Source organism: Sarcophilus harrisii, chromosome 3 (assembly GCF_902635505.1).
Source record: "Sarcophilus harrisii chromosome 3, mSarHar1.11, whole genome shotgun sequence".
Lineage (NCBI taxonomy): Eukaryota > Metazoa > Chordata > Mammalia > Dasyuromorphia > Dasyuridae > Sarcophilus > Sarcophilus harrisii.
The window spans coordinates 523,569,787-523,591,535 of NC_045428.1; the positions used below are offsets into that span (position 1 = coordinate 523,569,787).

The window sequence follows — 21,749 nt, forward strand, 5'->3', positions numbered from 1 at the left end:
CACCTTTTCTGTTGTTTTTTGCTTGCTTGTTTTTTTCTCTCATTTTTTTCCTTTGTGATCTGATTTTTCTTGTGCAGCATGATAAATATGGAAATGTATTTAGAAGAATTACACATGTATAACCTCTATTGGATTACTTGTTGGCTAGCGGAGGAGGAAGGGGGAGAGGGAAGGAGAAAAATTTGGAACAGAAGATTTTGCAAGAGTGAATGTTAAAACTATCTGTACATGTATTTTGAAAATAAAAAGCTATTATAAAAAATGCTCAGCAAATGACTGACTTCCAACTGATATTTAGAAAGTGTAAAAATTTAGTGTACATATTCCTTCAGCATCTAGAAATCACTCTAGCTACTGACCCTTCTTGCTCAGCTGATTGTCCTGTTTTGATGATATTTTATTTTTACACCAAGATTTGAGGTCTAGTTTGGCTGTTGGCCCTAGGTGCAAGCAGTGCTGTGAAGGAGAGAGATGGCCATGTCTTTGCAAAACAGGCATCCTGTGCCCCCAGCTACATGATATTTTGTTTCCCAAATCTTTGCTAACTCGGCAAAGTGATTTCTGCTTCTTATATTTTATTTTCAGAGCATCTCTCGGGCATTGTTTTTGTTCCATTGCCTCACTTTTTCCAAACCAGGACTGGGAAAGATCATTATTTACTCTCCAAATTTTGGCTGGGCTCAGTTTACATCACGTGTTTACTATTAGCTGGTTTACAAACTGACTGCTGGGTCTAGGTCTTTCTCATACTGCAGCCCATTTCAACCATTAATCCAAAAGACATTGCAAACACTATGCCTTCAGTATCAATACATTTTCTTAAAAATAAATGTTTAAATCTATTAACTAAAAAGGAGGCTTCTATGCAAACTCTACAAGTAAAAGAAGGAAAAACAATGCCTTTCTTTCTTTCTAGGAGAGAGGAAAATGAGCCATAACATCTCAAAACATAATTTGGGAGATCAAATAAGTATTTGGAGTTCCAGTTTTGAATTTAAAATTTAGAAGTGAAATTTCTAAGCTTGCAAGATGTGTTTGATTTCTTAACTTTTACTCCCACAGAATAAGAAAGAAACAAGATATAAGGTTGTTTGTTGAACTAAAAAGGTAAAAATAATTATTTGTCTTTGCCGCTAAAGTGTTCAAAGTAGAAAGCAACAAGTTGGAGGGGCAGGAGGTGGGATTGGGATGTCATGGATCCTCGTGCTATTACAACAAAATACAGAAACTTGAATGCATATTGTCATGACCAAAGTGACATGTCTTTGTTTGATCAGGAGACTGCTGTTCATCACTTCTCCCCTTTGAGTCTGATTCCTTGACACTGCTCTGCTCACTTGGTGATCTGTTGCAGGCTAAAACAAAGCAGAGGTATAGGGGAAAATCAGTCAACTTTCAAAGGAGTGAGCATAGCTATTTCACAGGAAGCATGAGTTCTCAAACCATTGATAGGCTTTCCTAGGATTTCATATTATCCTGAGAGACAGAACTTTCTCCTGGCCAAGGTTGATGGGCCCCATCTATTGTAATTCTATTGGATTGACTTGATATCTTCTTAATATAATATGTTTCTCTTGGCAAGGTCTCCTTCATCTCATCTGTCAACTCTTAATTTAATGAAAAGTATCACATTTCAAGATATAAACAGGCTGACTAACTCACCTGTCTATAAGGAAAGGTAGGGTATGTGTGGACTGGGAAAGAAGCAGGAATGATCTTCCCTATAGTTGGGTCCTGAACAAGGACATAGGGAGTCAGACTGAAGGAAGAGACCCAGTAAGTCAGGGAGGAATTCTTAACCTGAAATTTGTATTTTTGTTTTGTTTTGTTTACAGTTTTTAAAACTGTATTTCCATGTAAATGGTTTCCTTTTAAGTTCCTAAGTATTTTAATTTATGCATTTAAAAACATTTTCCGAGGAGGGGTCCATAAGCTTCACCAGATTTCCAAAAGGGTCCCCTCAATAGGTTAAGCAGTTTTGATTTATTCTGTGGCCACTATGTGGGGTTTTTGTTTATTTGTTTGTTTGTTTGTTTACAGTTTCCATTAGAAAAACCAATTAGTTGGATTTTAAATTGATGACATTTCTATATATTCTACACAGTTGATACTATAAACTCAAAAACCATCTTATTTCAGAAGGTTAGAGAAAGTTTATAATTTAAAAAAAACATTTCATATTAATATATGTACATATGTATATGTATGTATGTGTGTCTACACATACACTGACACACACAACCCTAATAAGTATGATTTACAAGAGCAGCTAGGTGACACAGTGAATAGGGTGCTGGGCCTGAAAACAGGAAAACTCATCATCATGAGCACTAATCTTTGCTGTATGACTCTGGGCAAGTCACTTAACCCAATTTGCCTGTTTGCTCATCTGTAAAATGAGCTGAAGAAGGAAATGACCTTCATTAACTTTTCTAGATGGAACCTTGTTGATCCCTTCTTCAAAGAACCTAGAAGTGTGCCATTCCCTAATTTTTAAAGGAGATTTTCCCTAGGATTCTGAGATAGGGTCATAATGATCACAGAGTGAGCACAGAAGGAAAAAACACAAAAATACCTTCACTTTGGTATTTTTGCCAAGAAAACCCCAAATGGAGTCATGAAGACTCACACAAGACTGAAACAACTGGAAAATATATAAGAAGAGATATGAGCATAATTCTTTGAGGAATTTGGGGAAAGAGAACTGACTTTGAGCTGGGGTGGGTTGCAGTATGTCAAGGAGAATGTAGTACCTGACATGAGCTCTGAAGTGAGGAGCAACTTCAACAGGTGAAAATGCTGCTTCCCCTCACCTGAATTCCACTCCAAGCATTGTATGAGCAAAGACCCAAGAAAAGGGGAGTCAAACTAACAGGCTCAAAGAGAGTAGTTCAATTTGATTGCAACACAATTTATGTGAAGTTGTGGAGATAAAGCTGGAGTCAGATTGAACAGGGACTTGAATGTAAAGATTGACAGTTTATACTTTTTTTAGCAGATAAAAGGTAACCATGGAAGATTTTTGAGGAGAAGAGTGACCCAGAAAACATTCAGTCAGAAAAGCATTAGGAAGGATGGATTAGAGAAGAAATAGAATGGAAGCCAGGAGAGCAGCTGAGGAGTTCAGTGTCTGAAGAATATAATAAGAACTTCTTTACTTAGAGTAAGGAAGATCTGAGTTCTGATTCTCTCTCAGATACTCACTGTGTGATCATAGGCAAGTCATTTTATTTCTCTGAGCCTCAGTTTCCTCAGTTGTAAAACCAACATGATGATACATCTGTCTCCTAGTATTTTTATGAGGATTGAATGTGTGAAGTCCTTTGCAAATCTAAAAGCACAAATAAAAAGTCCTGGTGGCCCACACGAAGGAAGTTACTGAGAGAAGAAAGAATACTGTTGCCACAGATTTTATACAGATGGAAACTACAGAATCTGGCAAATGAAAATGTGATTTTATGTAATAAGAGAGGGTAAGAATCAGAGAGGATATCCATGTTCTGGATCTGATTGGACAAATGGTGACATCATCTATGGAACTAAAGAAATTGGAAGGATAGACATAGAGTGTAGTTTATAGAGAGACAAAGCAAAAGCAGAGATGGACAACCAGCTGTCTCAAGATCACATCAGAGTGCCTGTTTATAAATGTAGCTATTATCAATATACTGATAGCATTATCACTGTCATTCTATTATTAAGCACAATCTTATGCTATTTTAAAGAGATAGAAAGTATTGTGTGTATTTCTTTTATCACCACAAATAAAACACTGTAAATTTATCTAGATGTAATTTTTTCTATTGACAAGACTGGGTTCATATTCCCCTGGCTTGTCAGTAACTCAGTGCCAAAAAAAAGTGATTGGGATTTCCTCTTTCCTTAGTTAACACCTCTCTGCTTCAGCTTTTATTTTAATTTTGAAAATGTAAAACTGAGATAATGAATGCTTACTCTATGTTTTCCCTATTCTCCCTCACTTAAATCCAATTCACTTGCATGTTATGGCATTTCCTCCCTGATGTCATGGTCCTCTTAGAGAATGAAGGACAAACAACAACCTCATAGGAATTAAAAAAGTAAATGAAAGAACATATAGGATAATTGTACCACAAAATCTTTATGGGGACAAGAAAATTAGCTGCCTGTTTATTCTCTTTGATTTTCCCCACAAAATACAGTAGGCTCTAAAATGAACAAATATATCGTGACAAATACCTTGAATGCAGAACTCCAGCTAAGGAAGGAAATGAAAACATTTTCCTTACAAACCAAGAAGTTTATGCCTTTATTCATAAGTGCTGCTCACCCAAAGCACAATGAATTCTTCACACCCAATAGTGATAATTATTGTTCCTGGTAAAATGCTTTAAAATTTTTTTCTGTTAGTCAATAAGCATTTATTAAGTACTTGAAACTCTACATTATTAAATATATTTTCATAGATTTTTGGTCTCAGAGCTTTTCCTTCATCTTTTTATTCCACATGGGTTCTCCTTATTTTCAAACTTCGGAACTACTAATTTATGCCTCAGTTCCTTTTTCACTAAATGGAACACATTTTAGTAGTTTATTGATATCTTCAATATTGCTTTCATTCTTGCATATTTTTTCTGCATCCTTTGCATTTCCATTAAAATTATTTTCCTCTTTCCCAGTTCCCTTCCTCAGGAAATCTACTAATTAGAAGAGAGAAAAACTGAACTATACAGGATGTGAACTGGGGAGACAAGAATGTCACCCTGATGACAGGATAGAAAGCTAAGCTGAGCAGAAAAATTCATTCATAGTAATAACACATTTTAAGATTTATAATGTGTTTTTCCCACAAAAACCCTAAGAGATGAACAATGCAAATTTTATTATCATTATTCATAGGTGAGGAAACTGAGGCGTTGAGAAGTTAAGTTACATGTCTAAAGTCACACAGGAAATGAATATAAGAACTACAGTATAAGTCTGGGTCTCTCTGGCTGCATTTTTTTCCCATTACATCTCATTGTTTCTCTATTTCATCAAGGCCAATAGACAAGACAAATGTAACTTGGTTATAATGATAATGAAAAACAAGACTTTCTCCAGATTTCTAAAAATAATTTCGTGCAAAGGTCATCACGGTTTTACTTTCCAAAATGGCAGGTGCAAACAGTTCTCATTCAATTTGCTTAGCTTCCAAAAACTCATTGTCCAGACCCCAAAGCACTAGTGAAGTCAACAAGCATTTAAGTGCCTACTATATTCAATATACTGTCAGTAATGAGGATGAAAAGATAATAGTGAGACAGTCTGTGTCCCCAAGGAGCTTTGAGGAGATATAGCACATTCGCAGAGAAGCAAAAACAAAATGTATAAAAAGAGAAACCCAAAGTTGGTTCATAGGGTGAGCAGAGATGAGCCTTGAAGGGAGATTAAGGTTTTCAGTGGTGGGAGCTAAGGAAGAGGAACATCACAGTCTATGCAAAGTGACTCTCATTGATTGGCCAGCAAATGTTGTCCTTCCTTTTCCAAAAGGACCAGGACATCAGGGAAGAGATGCCATGATATGCAACTGAGTTGGATCTAAGTGAGGGAGGGGTGGATAAGGCCGTGTACCTCAGTTTCCCCTCCAGAGCCCTCTGGGTCCAGTGGCCAGAGAGAGATCAGGAGGACTGGAGATGGAGATTAAGGTCTTTTATGTGGATTAAGGTTTTTGGAGATTAGGTTGTCATGTAATTGGTATTGCTTGTTCTTCTTTCTCAAAATGACATCATGGAACCAAGCAAGGTCACCAGCCTCACTTTCTCCTCCAGAACCATCTGGGTCCAATGAGAAGCTATAGATCAGGATAACTGAAAATGGCCCTGGAGGAGAGTAGGTCCCAAGTCAAGCCCCATTTGGTCATTTTGGGGGCCTTGATTAGCCCAGAAAGAATGTAAATAGCAATTTTTGTCCAAAAACCCTGAGGGTTTCCACACACACACTCATACATATACATGCACACACATATATATATTTATAATTTTTTAAATAGGTAAAAGAAGCCATTCTCTGCCTCATTTCATACCTAGCCTTAATCACTAAATAGGTGTTGCCTCAGTCAAACCGAGACCTTTGCTTAGAAAGGCCGAGGTCTCCCACTGCATCAGGGGCCATCTCCAGTCATCCTGATCTACATCTGGAGGAGAACATGAAGCTGGCAACTTTTCAGAGCCCACCCTCAACTAAATCCAACTCACTCGTATGTCACAGCATCACCTTCCTGACATCATGATCCTTTTCAAGAAGAAAGAACAATAACAAACATGACTAACCTTCGATTGCTAACCTTAATATCTTAAAGGTTCTTTTCTTCACTGAGGTTAATTCATCATATAGGAAGAAATCCTTCATCTTATACAGTATTTTTCTTCTTTCGGAGTAAATTAGCCTACTTCAGGAAAATCAGGGGTTAAACCTTGCTCCATTTATGGAAACCCTAAGATTTTTCAGCTTAACAAAATCAGAAAAATTCGATGGGAACCCTCATAGAGGCACCAAGAAGACTGACAAGAGGCCTTTGAACTGGGACCAATGCCCCAGACTTCCTCCAGTAATCTGGCTGTAAAACCATTCAACCCTGACTAATTGGACAAGTCAGAGACAGGACACTCTATCAGTCAACTCAAGAAGGAAGAACCTTAGATAGTAAATGATAATCAAATCAAATGGGGACTCAGACCTTCATGGGGGGAGTCAGTATCATGATTTGAAAAGTATTTTGTGAGCACAAGATATATCTATTTCCTTGAGTGACTTTTGCTGCCCAGGAAGCAAAGTAAGTGAATTTATTTAAAAAAAAAAATATCTATATGCATAAATGTGTGTATATATATATGTATGTGACTATGTGTGTGTGTGTGTGTCTGTGTGTGTATGAGGGGAAAACCCTCAGGGTTTCTGGACAAAACAGAAACAAATGCTATTTACATTCACTCTGAGCCAATCAGGGTCCAAACAATGACGTCATGGGAGGTATGTGTGTTGTGGGAAAAGATCATCATAAAGGGCTGTGTGAAGGGGAGGATTTGAAAAAAACTGTTCAGGAAAACAATACACAGCTAAGAAACCCTAAACTGACAGGAAAACAGATAGAGAGACAGACAGATATGTCCCCAACCATGTGCACAATTAAAAGGAAGATTGCAACTCGAAAAAATGTATCATAAGAACAATTAGGACTAAATTTAAGAAATTTTGCAAGCAATGTTAACCCTTCATAAACTCAGCTAGAGGATGGTGCTCTATAAAGTGCAAGTTCTATCCAAAAGGGAGTCCACAGAGGCTTTTCTACAGCTCTCTTCCCAAGCCAGACTGGAACCCATTATTATAATAGCTCAGAGAATAAGTTAAGGAGACAAGTTGAAGTTTTTAAAAATACATTAACAAGGGGCCTGATGATCTGCCAAAAGAGCCTGCCAGCATAGACAGCTGGAGGACTGATTTTTCAGTCAATCCTGAAAGGTGGAGGCTTGAATCTCCAAGTCAGCCTGCTGCCTTATCTCCCATCAAGGCTCCTGTTTAATTTTACAGGGAAACCTTATGAAGTAACACGTCCAAAAGGAGCAGATTCTTAATTCATTGAACAAAAAGCCTTGTGTTTGAAGTTCAGATAGAGTATCAGTTGTTCAGTCCATGTATATGTTTGTGGCGTTTACTTATAGAGTTAAATGGGATTTCATGGGAACTCAGATGATGCTTTTGTTTCCATTGTAAGTGAATAAGGGAAGGGGAGTGTTGGTATGTCTTCAACTGGCACAGAAACCGGCAACCAATACCTCTCTTAGAGCCTTGGGGGCTGTCAAAGTATGAAGGCATTTGTTAGGAATGATATTACTCAGTGATAGAAAACTCTATCTTGACTCTATTGAGGACCTACAGATGGGGAAGGAAGGAACCAAGGGATTATCATAATCTTGGCTTTCAGGTAACACCTGGCTAAGCACAGCTATAACTGAAACAAGATAACCAGTTTTTTGCCCTGGGTGCAAATTTGTTCAGTTGTTTTAAGTCATGTCCAACTCTCACGACCCCCTTTTTGGGAGGGGTTTGTGGCAAAGATATCAGAGTGGTTTGCAATTTACTTCTATAGTTTATTTTATAAATGAGTAAATCAGGGCAAAGGGATAGGTGCCTTGCTCAGGATCACACAGCTAATAAATACCTGAGAACAAATTTGAGCTCACCCTTCTTTACTCCTTAGCCAGTGCTCTCTCCACGACACCGCTGAGGGTGCAAAAGTACTTGTAATACAGAAATAAGATTTCAGTTAACTAGTTGGTAATATAACTTAATTAAACTAGACAGTCTGTGGCTTTTTTGGCTGGCATTGGACTTGAAAAGTTAATTTGGGAACACATGATGTATCCATTTCCTTGAGTGACTTTTGCTGCCCAGGAAGCAAAAATTGCTAGTTACAACTCTGCTATTAAGATCCCTAGCAGATTTGATTAATGAGGTGAGTCCTGATTCTTTCCTTTAAAGACGGTGAGATAGAGCTGGAGGCAGATCTTTGATGGTAACAACAGCAGCTAGGTGAAGCAGTGGTCTTGGAACTGGGAAGACTTATCTTCATAAGTTTAACTCTAGCCTTAAACATTTACTAGCCGTGTGACCCTAGACAAGTCACTTACCTATTTGTCTTAATTCCTCATCTGTAAAATGGGCTGCAATTTAGTTTCTTTGCTATGAAAACCCCAAATAGGGTCATGAAGAGTTGGACAAAACTGAAATGACTCAATAAAAATAAAATCATTTTGAGCTTTTATCCTTAATGTATTTATTTGCTTTTAATTTAATTTATTTTTTATTTATCTGATGAGGGTACAGCATCCTGAGTAGTCCTGTGCCAGTGTCTCCCATGTCATACAATCAATTCTAAAGTTCTTAAGAGATATCTTGTGCCCTCATCAGAGAAGGTGCAGAGTTCTATGAGCAAAGCAGAACTGAATTAGTCCAAAAGAAATGTGAGATGCACAAAATTAGAGAAGTGACCCCAAAATTGTTCATAAGGGACTATTTGTGCCCAACATGTGGCAGAGCATTCTAAGCTGGCACTGGTCTAATCAGCCACATAATGATGTTATATTGGTCCTCTTAATAACAGCCAAACTAACCACCCAAATTTTTTATTTATCACCTCTTGCCAAGAATGAAGCTCTCTGCAATGAATCAAGGTGAGTCGGCTACAAATGAGTCCCCACCTCCAACCAGAGGGTGACTCTAGTGTTCTGAACTAGCAAACTTTACATACTTTGTGCTGAGCAGTATATAATAGCACCAGGAGGGAATGAAAAGTTCATAGTGGACAAGATTGTGGAGGCAGAAAGCATGCCCCCCCAAAAAACAAATTGGGGTCATAAAGAATTATACAAGACTGAAAACTGTTGAAGAACAAAATCCATTCTGGGGAGTGTTCTTAGCCATTTTTGAGCTCCTTTCTTCCATGCACTAGGGTTATTTCTGTTGCTGCCAATAATTGTTGACCCCCTTCCCATGTTGCTAATCATAATGGCTGTGGCAAGGGCACTGTTGTTCACTGGAGGAAGTCTTAAGAATCAGAGCCCACTAAGATGTGTACCTGGATAGGGTCAGGAAGAGCTGAACATGACTGAAATGACTGAAAAAAAAAAAATTGGTTTATAAATAATGGAGAGAAGTTTGTGGAAAACTTACCTGTGAGTTTCCCTCCCCAGATCCACATCTATGAATGTGCTCAGTGCTGGGGACATCCAAACTTTGGACAAAATGTGGTTAAACTCTCATGGAGCTCATAATCTATTAGGGGGCTAGACATAAACATGAGGATCTATAATGCACAGCTTACATACTAAATGCACTAGAGAGAGCTGGAAAGTGGAGGTGAGAGGGATGCAAGTGGACGAGCAAGATGTCTAGAGGAAAGGTGTCGGGGAAGTGAAGCATGGTGAGAGCAGCTGGCCTGACACAGGCTACACTGGGCAGTTAGGACCTCAGGGGTCCCGATCTGGGAGTCTGAAACAGAAAAATTATAATCTCTGGGCCAGGAGGCAAGACAATTAATGAGAAGATGGCAGGGAGCTCCAAGCTCCATGTCTAGAATAATGGACACATTCACACACACGAGCAGTTTACCACTAAAATTCAGAATTGCTTTGGGTTTTAAGGTAGTTGATCAGGGAGAGAATTATCACTTATTAAGCTTATGTCATGGGCTAGGAACTGTGCTAACTGATTATATAAATATGACTACTTGATCCTCAAAACAATCCTGAAAGATAGATGTTATTATTATTTCCACTTTTTGTTCAGTCATTTTTCAGTTGTGTTCAACCCTTTGTGACCCCATTTAGGGTTTTCTTGGCAGAGATACTAAAGTGGTTTGCCATTTCCTGTGCTATTGCCAGTTTATTTTAAGATAAGGAAATTGAGGCAAAAAGGATTAAGTGACTTGTTCAGAATCACACAGCTAATAAGTGCCTGAGGCTGTAGTTAAACTTTATTCTTCCTGACTTCAGGCCCAGCTTTCTAACCAATGCACCACTTAGTTACCTGCTACTAGTGGAAAAGGAAGGAAATGGGGTAGAAAAAATGAAATTCTATAAGTGTGAGAATTTCACTGTCGTGTCTCTCCTACTACTCGAATTCACAGTAGATATATACATAAAGGGATGAGCCTTTAGTGAGTTTTTAATATAATTGCAGACTTAGCTTTGTCTTACTGTCTTGGAGTTAAGATCACTTTTAATTAAGTATAAAATTTACAACCATGGTGAGGAGCTGCTGCTGCTGTTTCTGTTTAGCATCAGAAAAGGAATTTTGATACTGCTATTTCCAAACAAAATGGTGCGAGACAAGCTATTTACAAATGTTTATAAACACACACGTTGAAAAAGGGAGCTCAAATCACCTGGGGCCCTACAAGGATGAACGAATATCATCTCAAATTCTGCCATTACAGGATTACAGAATTTGTAGTTGGAAGGGACCAGAAAGTTTGCCCAGCATGTGGAAAAGAATATTTTCTACACTTCTTAGACTTTTTCTATTCACAACTGCTTCACTCAAGAAATTTTTATATGATCCCAAAAATATATTTATGTATAAAATAATTATACAAATCAAAGATTTACTTATAACAAATCCACATTCAATTTTGAAACCCATACGGGGGTCACAAACCACAGTTAAGAAGCTGGGCTCTACAGCATCTCCAAAATGTGAGTGTCTAGTCTTTCCTTGGAAACGTCCAATGATGGTGATGAAGTCGTGGGACACTAGGTGGGATTGGCAGAGAAAGCCTGAAGTACTGATAAGATTATTCTCTGAGCAAGCAGGGAAAGGCAATGATGGGGATCAGCTCAACGTTATAGTCCCAACCCCACTATTTTGTGGAGGTTTTGGGTAACTCTATCTTACTGTATCCAGTCAGAAGTCCAAGTTAACTAACTCTTTCAGGGTGCCAACTCCATTTTAGGATTTAACCTGCAAGTCAATGGAGTACTCTTACCTCATGGAGTATTCTCTTTCTTTTGGTTGTGAGTTCCCTTGGAACTTGTGTTTTCCCTTGTTAATTGTTTAAAAAAAAAACTTGCTAATTGTATGCTCTCCCAATTCTATTTCATATTTATGATTCCTGGTATTTATCATATCTCTTCCCTTTTTCTGTAACCTCTTTTCATAAATAAATCTACCTTTTGCCAAAGAGAATGGCCATTGTGGATTCATCACATGACCAAGCCCCAACATTTGCTGCTAATTATCCTCCTCAATCTCATCATTTGGTGATGAACTTCAAACACATCAGCTGTGATGGGGATGGGTGGATCCCTCTTAAGGGAGTTATGGATAACTCTCACTGTCAGGAAGTCTTTCTTTATATCAAATCTAAATCTGCTACTCTACCATGTTCACCCATTGCCTCTAATTCTGCCTTATCTTTTCTTCCTCCTTCTCTTTCTTCCTCCTTTCCTTCTTTTCCTCTTTCCATCATCCTTTCCTGAACCAAAGCCCTTCAAGTTCTTCTTTTGAGGAGCTTGGTTATATTTTTGGTTTCTGACCAAAATTACTTTGAATATAGAGGTTTCCTCATAGGGCTTGACTGATACCATCATTCTTTGGTTATAGAAATTATGGGGTTTTTTATCTCCTCTGGCCAAATTTTGACCAGTGCTCTCTAGAAGTTCTCTCTAATTTCTCTACTTTTAATGAACCATAATAGATTCCCAAGACTCTCCATCTTTTTCTTCTCTGTCTTTGATTTCTTAACAAACTTTATCCTTTGGTTTTATGCAGATATGTGCACAGAATGACATCAATCACCTTGCCCCACTAATATGTTCCTCCTTCCTTTGGTCTATTATATTTCCTTTCAAATATCAAAGCTGTATTGCTAGAAATGATTTCGGAGACCATTTGGTCCAATTTCCTCATTTCACAGATAAGAAAACTGAGACCAAAGAAGTGACTTCCACTCTCCTCCCCGTTCAAGCTCCTTAATAATAGAGATCATTTATATTTGTATTTTCTAGTACCTGTTACATAATAGGCATTTAATAAATGTTTAGCTGAAAGTCATACACCACATTCAGGGACTCGCAACACATGTATATCACCAGCTTTCTTTGTATTTTATTACCACTCTTAGGAAGTCCAGTATTCATATTGATGACTGACATTATGAGTTCTCAGTTCCTCAACTTCTTCAACAACCCAGTCTTTCTTCTTCATCTCCTTTCAGCCCCACACCCATATGGATAAGTCACTATTAGACCTCATCATCTCCTAGAATTAATTATACCAACTCCAGGAGATATTCCTCAAAAGCCTAGTAATTTCCCCCCTTCTTTCTCCATTCTCCTCACTTCCCCAGAGGTAGACAATGATTAAGAGAATTCAGGAAAGTTGAGAGAACACTTAATCTTCCCTTGGGCAAGGGAAAGAATTGGGACTACCTAGTTTACAATTGGGATAAGGGACATTATAATGTTATTGTTAAATTTCTGAAGACAGTATAAGAAGACCCAGGTGGAATAAAAGTACTTGCTTTACAGCTGGGATGGTGTTTGTCAAGGAGAATCATTTAGGTTCATCGAGTCAGGTGAATTCCAATTTGTGAATTGGTAGTGAATAAATAGTTTTATAAGGGTGGATTTGGGGGGTCCAAAGGTCCTTTCTGGAGTAGGAAATGGCAAACTATTTCAGTATCTTTGCCAAGAAAATATCAAATGGGGTGATGAAGAATCAGACATGACTCAATAACAAAGAATCCTTTCAGAATAAGAGTGAGAGGCCTCCATGGCCTACATCTAACACAGCATTCTCACCTGTACCATTTCAGGAAAGGTGACAGACCTCACACCAGAAGAAGCAGTCATGAAAAGGAGTGAAAGAAGTCCCAAGTAGCCTTAGCTCTTGCTAAGGGCCGTCTGTCTCAGCCGATGAGTTCCCATTCTTTCTCTTCTCCCTCCCCCAGGATCTGTAAATCTGAATCAGCTGTTTTTTTTTCTTAAGTGAGACAAAGTACCAGAAGTATTTTGAGAGAAATCCTTGGTGTACTCACTATATGCTCCATCAGTATTGGGGAGCAGATGCTGACTGTCTTCATACCTCCCAACAGTAACAGTCTGGCCATCTTGAATTCCCAGAGTATTTGCTTCTACAAAAAAAAAAAAAAAAGCAAATGGAAAGAAACAAGTGACAATATATATTATATATTCCCTCTAGCAAAATCCCTATAGCAAGGGATTCTGAAATAATTTGCTGAAAAGGTGAAGTAGAAGGCTGTTCTTTGGCTACCTATGAACACAAAAAACATTTCCCTCAGTACCATACTTCAGTTCACTTTTTTATAAACCTGGCTTGTATGAGGTTACTTTTAATAAAATAACATTTAATTTTAAAATGCTTATAACTCCAAGATGGGAGCTGTTTAGATGCACCTGCTTAGGAAAATTAAGAGGGGAATGATCTGGATAATAAAGTTGGAACCTACTATATACCCTGACTGTTTCTTCTTTCCCTCTATCCATCTTTTAGGTACAATCCATACCCATAGGAAAAAAAAAAGGAAGGGAAAAGGAATGCTCTAATGTTCTCTCCTCCTCAGTTATTCAGCAGCCTAGAAAAAAGGGGAGACCTCTAATGGCATGGGTCAGAGCCATCTCTGAAGTAATCCCTCTTAGCCTTGGAGATTCAGAGCTGAAGGAACACCAGGAGGCCAAGAATTATAGTAATACTTCTTTTTTATAGAGTTTTAAGGCTTATTTTAAAGCACTTTACATGCATTATCTCATGTGAGTCCCACAACGACCCTCTAACCTAAGTGTTATTATCAATCCTGTTTTACAGATGTGGGAACTGAGGCTCAGAAAGAATGACTTATGCAAGGTTTTACTGCATTTTGATGTATTTGAAGCAGGATTTAAGTTTAAGGTATTCTGATGGTAAGTTCAACACACAGTAAAGAGCCTTTTACCTACTTATTGAGTAAGATTTCACCAGAATATATATAAAATGTACCACCAAACACTGTACTGCTGAAACTTCTTCACTGGCATCATCTGCAAGCTGAGATGGTTGAGCTGAAGTAGACACCATGGAGAGGGGAATCCTTGGATGGACATCTGATGGTTATTAAAAGGATCCAGCCCAGAGAGAGGAAGACCTGGGTTCAAATTCAACCTCAGACACTATCTGTGTGACTCTGGGCAAATCACTAACTTCTGCTTATCTGTTTCCTCATTTGTAAAATAGAGATAATAGTAGCACTTTCCTGCCAGGATCAAATGAGATAATAATTGTAAAACATTTAGCATAGTACCTGACACATAGTATTATTTAAATATTAGTTATTATTATTATCTATAAAATGGGTATAATATTGCCACTTAATTCCCTCGGAGGTTATGAAGATCAAGTGAGAGAATATTTGTTAAGTGTTTTGGAAACCTTAAGGTTCTATAAAAACACACACTATTATCTCAGTCTGATAAGCAGTTTTTCTTTGTGTGATGAAGAGTCCTTACACCATTTGTGGATGCTGATGAGTTCTTTGTATATACTAAACGACATATGGGCAAAAATCCACTTTTCCATTATATTCGTAGGCGTCAATATGACCTTTTTCCCACAGCATTTCCTAGGACTTTCAGCCATACCTCCACGATACTTTCTGCTCTGCATATGCTAATGCTGTAGCCCTCATTATTTTCTAATAGTGCAAATACTTACATATAGTCTCTGCTCAGCAGTGGACACTCAGAATGCATTTTATACCTCACAAACAGCAAAGGAGATCTTTTTGAATATTTGTTAGAAAACTCCACACTTCTATCTGCATCAGTAACTTGTAGACTGTTTTATCAACCAGCTCTTGGTTATCACAATGAATAACAGAAAGCACTGAGTCAGTTTTCTCTTCTGTAAAATGGGAGTAATGGTGGTTGGATCAGACTACATTTCCTCTAAGGTCTCTTTCATCCTTACAGTTGATTCCATAATTATATGGTTCTGGGCCTGTCCTTTCTCACTCACAGAGGATATGGACAAATCATATGAAGTCTGTGTAAAATGCTCATTAAAGGATCTCCTTGACTTCACACTGCCCCAAAGAATAATTAATGCAAAGAACTAGAAAGTACCTGATGATTACTGATAAAAAGCCGATGTCCTAAAGGAGATAGTTTAAGCAAAGAGAAATCGCTGAAAAGGCTTTTATTATGTGGTACATAATACCTTTTACATCCTTCCACACCCCACCCCATCCCTGGCCTTACTAAGTGAAAGACAGCAATAGCCATTAATTATTGTCGGTTTCTAGTGTTTCCTACCCACTCCCCTACTCCTCATCTCCCCAAGCCTTTGGATAAGTTGATGGGTTGTAGAACAGCCCCCATCTCCTGTCCCAGATTTGTAGTTTACTAGCTGTTCCTGAAGCTGTTTTCATGGGAACCAGAGCTCCCGGGAGAGCTCGTTACCACCCTGGCCCCCTCTCCTCCCTTCCCTTCCTGATAGAGATCTCAGCTCCTTTTCCCCCAAGGAAAAAGTGTCAATGAGGTGCAAACCTATGGAGGACAGACACTACTTTTTGGTCAGAGCTCAGCTGTTATGCCAAGATCATGAACTAAACTCCACCAACACAATTTTGGTGAGAAAAAAATTAAAGAAAATCGGAAAGTAATTTGCTCCCTGGGAAAAAGGTCAGTTCCAAGTCCTTGGGAACACCAGCTTAAATGAATCCTAATACAAAACCTCCATCTCTACTACTATTTTCTCTCACATATCTTACTTTGCTACCTGCTTTATCTCTTTAATTTCAAATTAAGAATTTTCTTAGTTCACTAATTCTCTCTCTCTCTCTCTCTCTCTCTCTCTCTCTCTCTCTCTCTCTCTCTCTCTCTCTCTCTCTCCTCCTCCTCCTCCTCCTCTCTCTCAGGATATAGACACAAAACTATATATACATAGTATATGTATATGTATATATAACAAAAGACCTGTGCTCAAATTTGGCCTCAGATGCTTAATAGGATTACAAAGGAAGCCAGTTATACTGAAATGCAGTTATCAAAAGAAAAAAGAAAAAGGAAAAAAAAAAAAAAAACAAGTTCACAGATGCCAGTTTAAGAACCTCTGAATGTGGTCACCTCTAAGAGTCCTTTCAGTGCTAAGTCCTGACTTGATTCTTTCTTGCTCATTTAGATTGCAAAGTCACCTAGTTCTATAGCTGAAAGGGACCCCCAATATGTCCATCAAATCTGCTGCCTTGATTTTTTTTAACAGATAAAGAAATTGAAATTCAGGCGATTTGCCCGAGGTATCACAGGGAACAAACATGAGAAATGGGATTAGAAATCAGAAAATCAGAAGTTTTTCCCTTGTACCTGAATATCTCACTGCTTTGGGGGATATCTCCAATCGTCCTGATCTATGTCTTGCCACTGGATGAGAGAGGGAGGCTGGTAACTTTGCACAGCCTTGCCTTAAATCCAAATCATTTGCAAGTTAAGACATAATTTTCCTGATATCATTGGTCCTCACTGAGAATGAAGGACAAACAACAACCTCCCACTGAAAGATCATTGTGACCACATTGCTGGACAGTTGGTTTGGCATGGGCAATCCCTGGGCTACCTCATCTGAACTTCATTGTCAAAAAATTAGATATAGGTGTTATAGAAAGGGGGGAAGATAAGGAGGATGCCAAAGGGAATTTAGGGGCCCAGAACACTTGAAAGGAAGAGAGAGCTTTGAAGATTTCCCTCGAAGTATAAAATGGTACTTCATCCTTCCCTTATGTGGAATGGCTCCCTTTAAAAATGACAAATATAAAAAATTCTACTCATTTTGCTAATATTTGGCAAAACTCCGGAGTATTTTTAGGGGAAAAGCTCCCAGGCCCTGAATATATTAATGGATTAAGGAACCTGAAGACAGAGACATGGTTTTGGTTTTGGTTTTGGTTTTTTTAATCAGCCTCCTCCACTGGCTGGAGATTCATCCTTGTCTGAAGTAATCCGTTTCTCCTTCTAGTTATCTGTCCAGATTCAGACAAGTTTCACTACAATAAAGTTCCCTGAATCAATGGGATAGTACTTTGTATTATATTATATTATATTAATTTATATCATTATATTATATCACTTTACATTCTATTACATTACCTAATATAACTTCATTATATTACATAATATTAACATTACATTATATAATTATATTATAATTGTATGTATAGTTATTTATCAGGTAACAGAGAGTTTTGGAAACAACAGAGCTAATCCACTTCTTATATAACTTTTTTCAAGGCAAAAGAATCATAGGATCGTCAGCTTGGATCAGGAAAGGACTTCAGTGGATAACTAACTAGTCCTGCCTTATCTTTTTCAAATATTTTGCAAATGAGGAAACTGAGGAGATTAAGTGACTTACCTAAGATAAAAAAAAAAAAAATTTAGTAAGCACCAGATGAGGGATTTGAACACAATTTCTCTAATTACAAAATAATAATAATAATAATAATAACATTTACACAGTGCTTACCTTATGCCAAGAATTGTGTTAAGCATTCTACAGTTATTCTCTCATTGGACCTTCACAACAACCTGAAGGTAATTGCTATTATTTTCCCCCATTTACAAATGAGAAAATTGAGGCAGACAGAACTTAAGTGACTTGCTTAGGGTTGCACACCTAGTAAGTATCTGAGGCTGGATCTGAATTCAGTAATCTTGACTCCAAGCCTGATGGTCTCTGCTCTATCTCACCAGGTAATTTCTCTAGAATCAGTGCTCTTTCTACTGGACTATGCAATTCTCAATCAAAACAAGTTGAAATAATGAGTGATGGAGTAATTACATGTGGTCTATATCTCAGCTTCTTAAACTGTGGATCACAACCCCACATGAAGTCTTGCAACTGAATATAGGGATCATGAAATTATGATTTATTATCGGTAAATATTTGATTTGTATATCTATTTTATGTACCTATATACCAAGTTCACATAAAAATTTTGTGGGTGAAAAGAAGTCACAAGTGGAAAAAGTTCAAGAAACCCTGTACTATATAAACACATGTACACAGAGTATAAACACCATTGGAACTGCTCATAGACAGATCAGTGCTTGTTTTTATTACCTCTATTTTCAAGGTTGTCGGTTCTCCCCATGATCTCATTTTCTGTGACCTGCAAATTCTGAATCAGGAAATAGGTGGTCATCTTCCCTTTGCCTTTCACTTCAATTTCACCCCTCTCAATGATCTCAAATCCACGATTTTCCAGGGCGCTATAAAAAATAAAGATTCATCATACATCAAAGCCACCAAATGTACAAGTTGGGCAGTGTCACAACTGTAAAACATTGTCAGGCAGGACCCTGCTATTGAAAGACCCAGTGGAGAGGTGGGAACAATTTAGGTCATAGTATAAAGTCTGAAGAAGGATATTACGGGGGAATCCCACTAGTCTTCTGTTCTTGTTGCCTTTCTGGCTCAAAACTGGATCCTTCTTTAGACAACTCCCCCTCTATTGAAACAAAATCATTAATGTAGCACATGAGGGCATCAAATCATATCTGACCATAACTACTATATATGGTTATGCTGACATCAGAACTTGCTCTCTCTCTCTCTCTCTCTCTCTCTCTCTCTCTCTGTCTCTCTGTCTTTATCCTTTTCCTCTGCCTGAGTTTGAAGTAAAGAATAAAATATGTCAGATATAATATTGTTAGTACCAAGAAAGATATAGGTACAGGATAAAAATAGAGTATGTTATCTTCTTTATAATACTATAAACTCCTTAAAGATAGAGACTGCGCTGTATTCAAGTTTATGGGAAGAATGAAGGAAGGAAGGAATGGCTACCTGTATGCAGTGGGGCTGAGGTGCACTTTGTTGGGAAGCCCATGGCTCTCCATCCTGGAAGCTGTGTTCACTGTATCTCCAAACAAACAGTATCGGGGCATCTTGTCTCCCACGACTCCAGCCAAAACTGGTCCTGTATGGATCCCTACCCTGATCTAAAAAGAGAAAAATCTACTTGATCACAAATCACCTAGTTGTAGGCACTTCATTTTATGAACTGGTTTTTGACCCATCATAAGATTAAAAACTTATTGAGGAAAAATAATTTGTTTTATATATCTTCATAACCACCACAGCACTTTGCACAATGGTTGACACATCGAAAGAATTTGATAAGTGCATAAAATAAGTATTTAAAAATATTTGTTGACTGATTGACTGACCACTGAGAAATTAGGAATTCTTTAAGGTGGAGAAATTAGCAGTTTGCCTTATTCCAGAAAATCTGACATCTCTATGTAGAATATAAGCAATAGAATATAAGCTCCTTGGGGACAGGAACTGGTTTTCTTTTTGTATTTTTATCCTCAGCACATAGTACAATAAATAGCACATAGTAAGTGCTTAAAAATAATTGATGTATTAAATTGAGACCATCTGAATTTTTTTTTCTTTCCTTTTTTGATTTCCCCCTCACTTTGTTCCTTCTTTTTTGATACTATTGCTTGAAAGCAAAGACTTCAAAGAGAGTAGCAGATTTAGGAAGTGAACAGTTAGTAAAGAAGATGGAACCTACTGTATCCCAAAGAAATCATAAAGGAGAAAAAAGGACCCACATGTGCAAAAATGTTTGTAGCAGCTCTTTTTGTGGTGAAAGAATTGGAAAATGAATAGATGCTCATCAATTGGGGAATAGCTGAATAAGTTACAGTATATGAAAGCAAAGGAATATTATTGTTCCATAAAAAATGAACAAACTGATTTTAGAAAGGCTGGATTGACATGAACTGATGCTCAGCAAAACAAGTAGAACTAGGAATAACACACAGTACACAGTACTGCACAGTACTGTGTACACAGTTAACAGCAAGATTATGTGATGATCAACTATGTAAGACTTGATTCTTCTCAGTGATCCAGTGATCCAAGACAATTCCAATAAACTTTTCATAAAAAAAATACCATCTGCATCCAAAGAAAGAACTATAGAGACTGAATGTAAATCAACATATGCTGTGTTTACTTTTTTCTTTTTCTTCTGTTTTTTTTCTCCTTTGGTTTTCCCCTTTTGTTCTGATTTTTCTCTCCCAACACAATTCATAAAGAAATGTGTATTAAAAATTACACATATATAATTAGAAAAAAGAAAACAATAAAAAGGGGGGAAACAGTATCTACTAATTTTTAGTTCATAACTTAAAACACAATCCTGGACTGAAACATGACCTCACAAGAACTGATAAGAATGCCTTTATGTGGGGTCTTACAAAACTAATAAAAATATTTTAAACTGAGAAGGAAGAGGAAAAGTGAAAAAAAAAAAAAAAAACTATTTCTCTAGCCATGAATCTAAATGACCTAGAGAGTAGCTACAAAGTAGGTAGAAGAATATCAATAGAGATGCTTAAAAATTCACTACAATCCAGTGGAGGAACTACCAATAAAAAAACTAATGGCATGAATATCTGGTTTAGATAATATTGCAAAATATTAATAACAAGCAAATAAACTAAAGAGCCTAATGCAAGGAAACAAATATGTTTCACTAGAATCACTGACATTTGGTTGTTTGAACTTATGATTGGACTATGACTCTGGATTGAAGAAAATTAATAAACTGAATTATTTAATAATCAATATTACACTGCGATCCATCTTTTCCCTTATTTTTGTCAGACTCCACTTCTGAAGGGCAGGAAGTTTCTTAAGGATGAAAATTCCCAGCCCCAAAGGGTTCTGCTCCTTAAGGAAATTGAGCTTCCCCTTCCCCCACAGTGGGACTCTTCATTCTATAAACAGAAGCCAGTCTGACCTAAACCCTCCCAAATGCTAATTATGTGACCCTGGACACTTACCTTAACTCTGTTTACCTCAGTTTTCTCATCTGTAAAATGAGCTAGAGAAGGAAATTGCAAACTACTCCAGCATCTTTGCCAAGAAAATGCCAAATGGGGTCACAAAGAGTTGGACATCACTCTAAAATGACTAAAATATTTCTATAGAATCATTCATTTGACCATTCTCTATCAGACAGGTGCGATTTTGTTTCCAATTCTTTGCTACAACAAAAAATGTGTATGTGTGTGTATGTGTGTGTGTGTGCATGTGACTCCTTTTTCCATTTCTCTGATTATTTTGGGATATAATCCTAGTTTAGTTGTACTATTATTAGGTCAAAGGTTTTCAATTTAATGACTATAATTCTAAATTGTTTTCCAGAGCAGTTATTTCATTCT

General features: G+C 37.5%; 1 protein-coding gene across 1 annotated transcript in view; it reads right to left on the reverse strand.

Annotated features, from left to right (window-relative positions):
- Positions 1-226: 226 nt before the first annotated feature.
- The window catches only part of LOC100932257 (guanylate cyclase soluble subunit beta-2-like), an 88,781-nt gene continuing 67,258 nt past the window's right edge, over positions 227-21,749 (reverse strand). Inside the window, exons 14-17 of the mRNA XM_023499643.2 lie at positions 19,354-19,508; positions 18,628-18,776; positions 13,556-13,651; positions 227-1,355 (exon numbers count right to left, since the gene is read on the reverse strand). Of these exons, the coding sequence (XP_023355411.1) occupies positions 1,210-1,355; positions 13,556-13,651; positions 18,628-18,776; positions 19,354-19,508 (546 nt within the window). The 3' untranslated portion in view covers positions 227-1,209. The remainder of the gene's footprint in view (positions 1,356-13,555; positions 13,652-18,627; positions 18,777-19,353; positions 19,509-21,749) is intronic.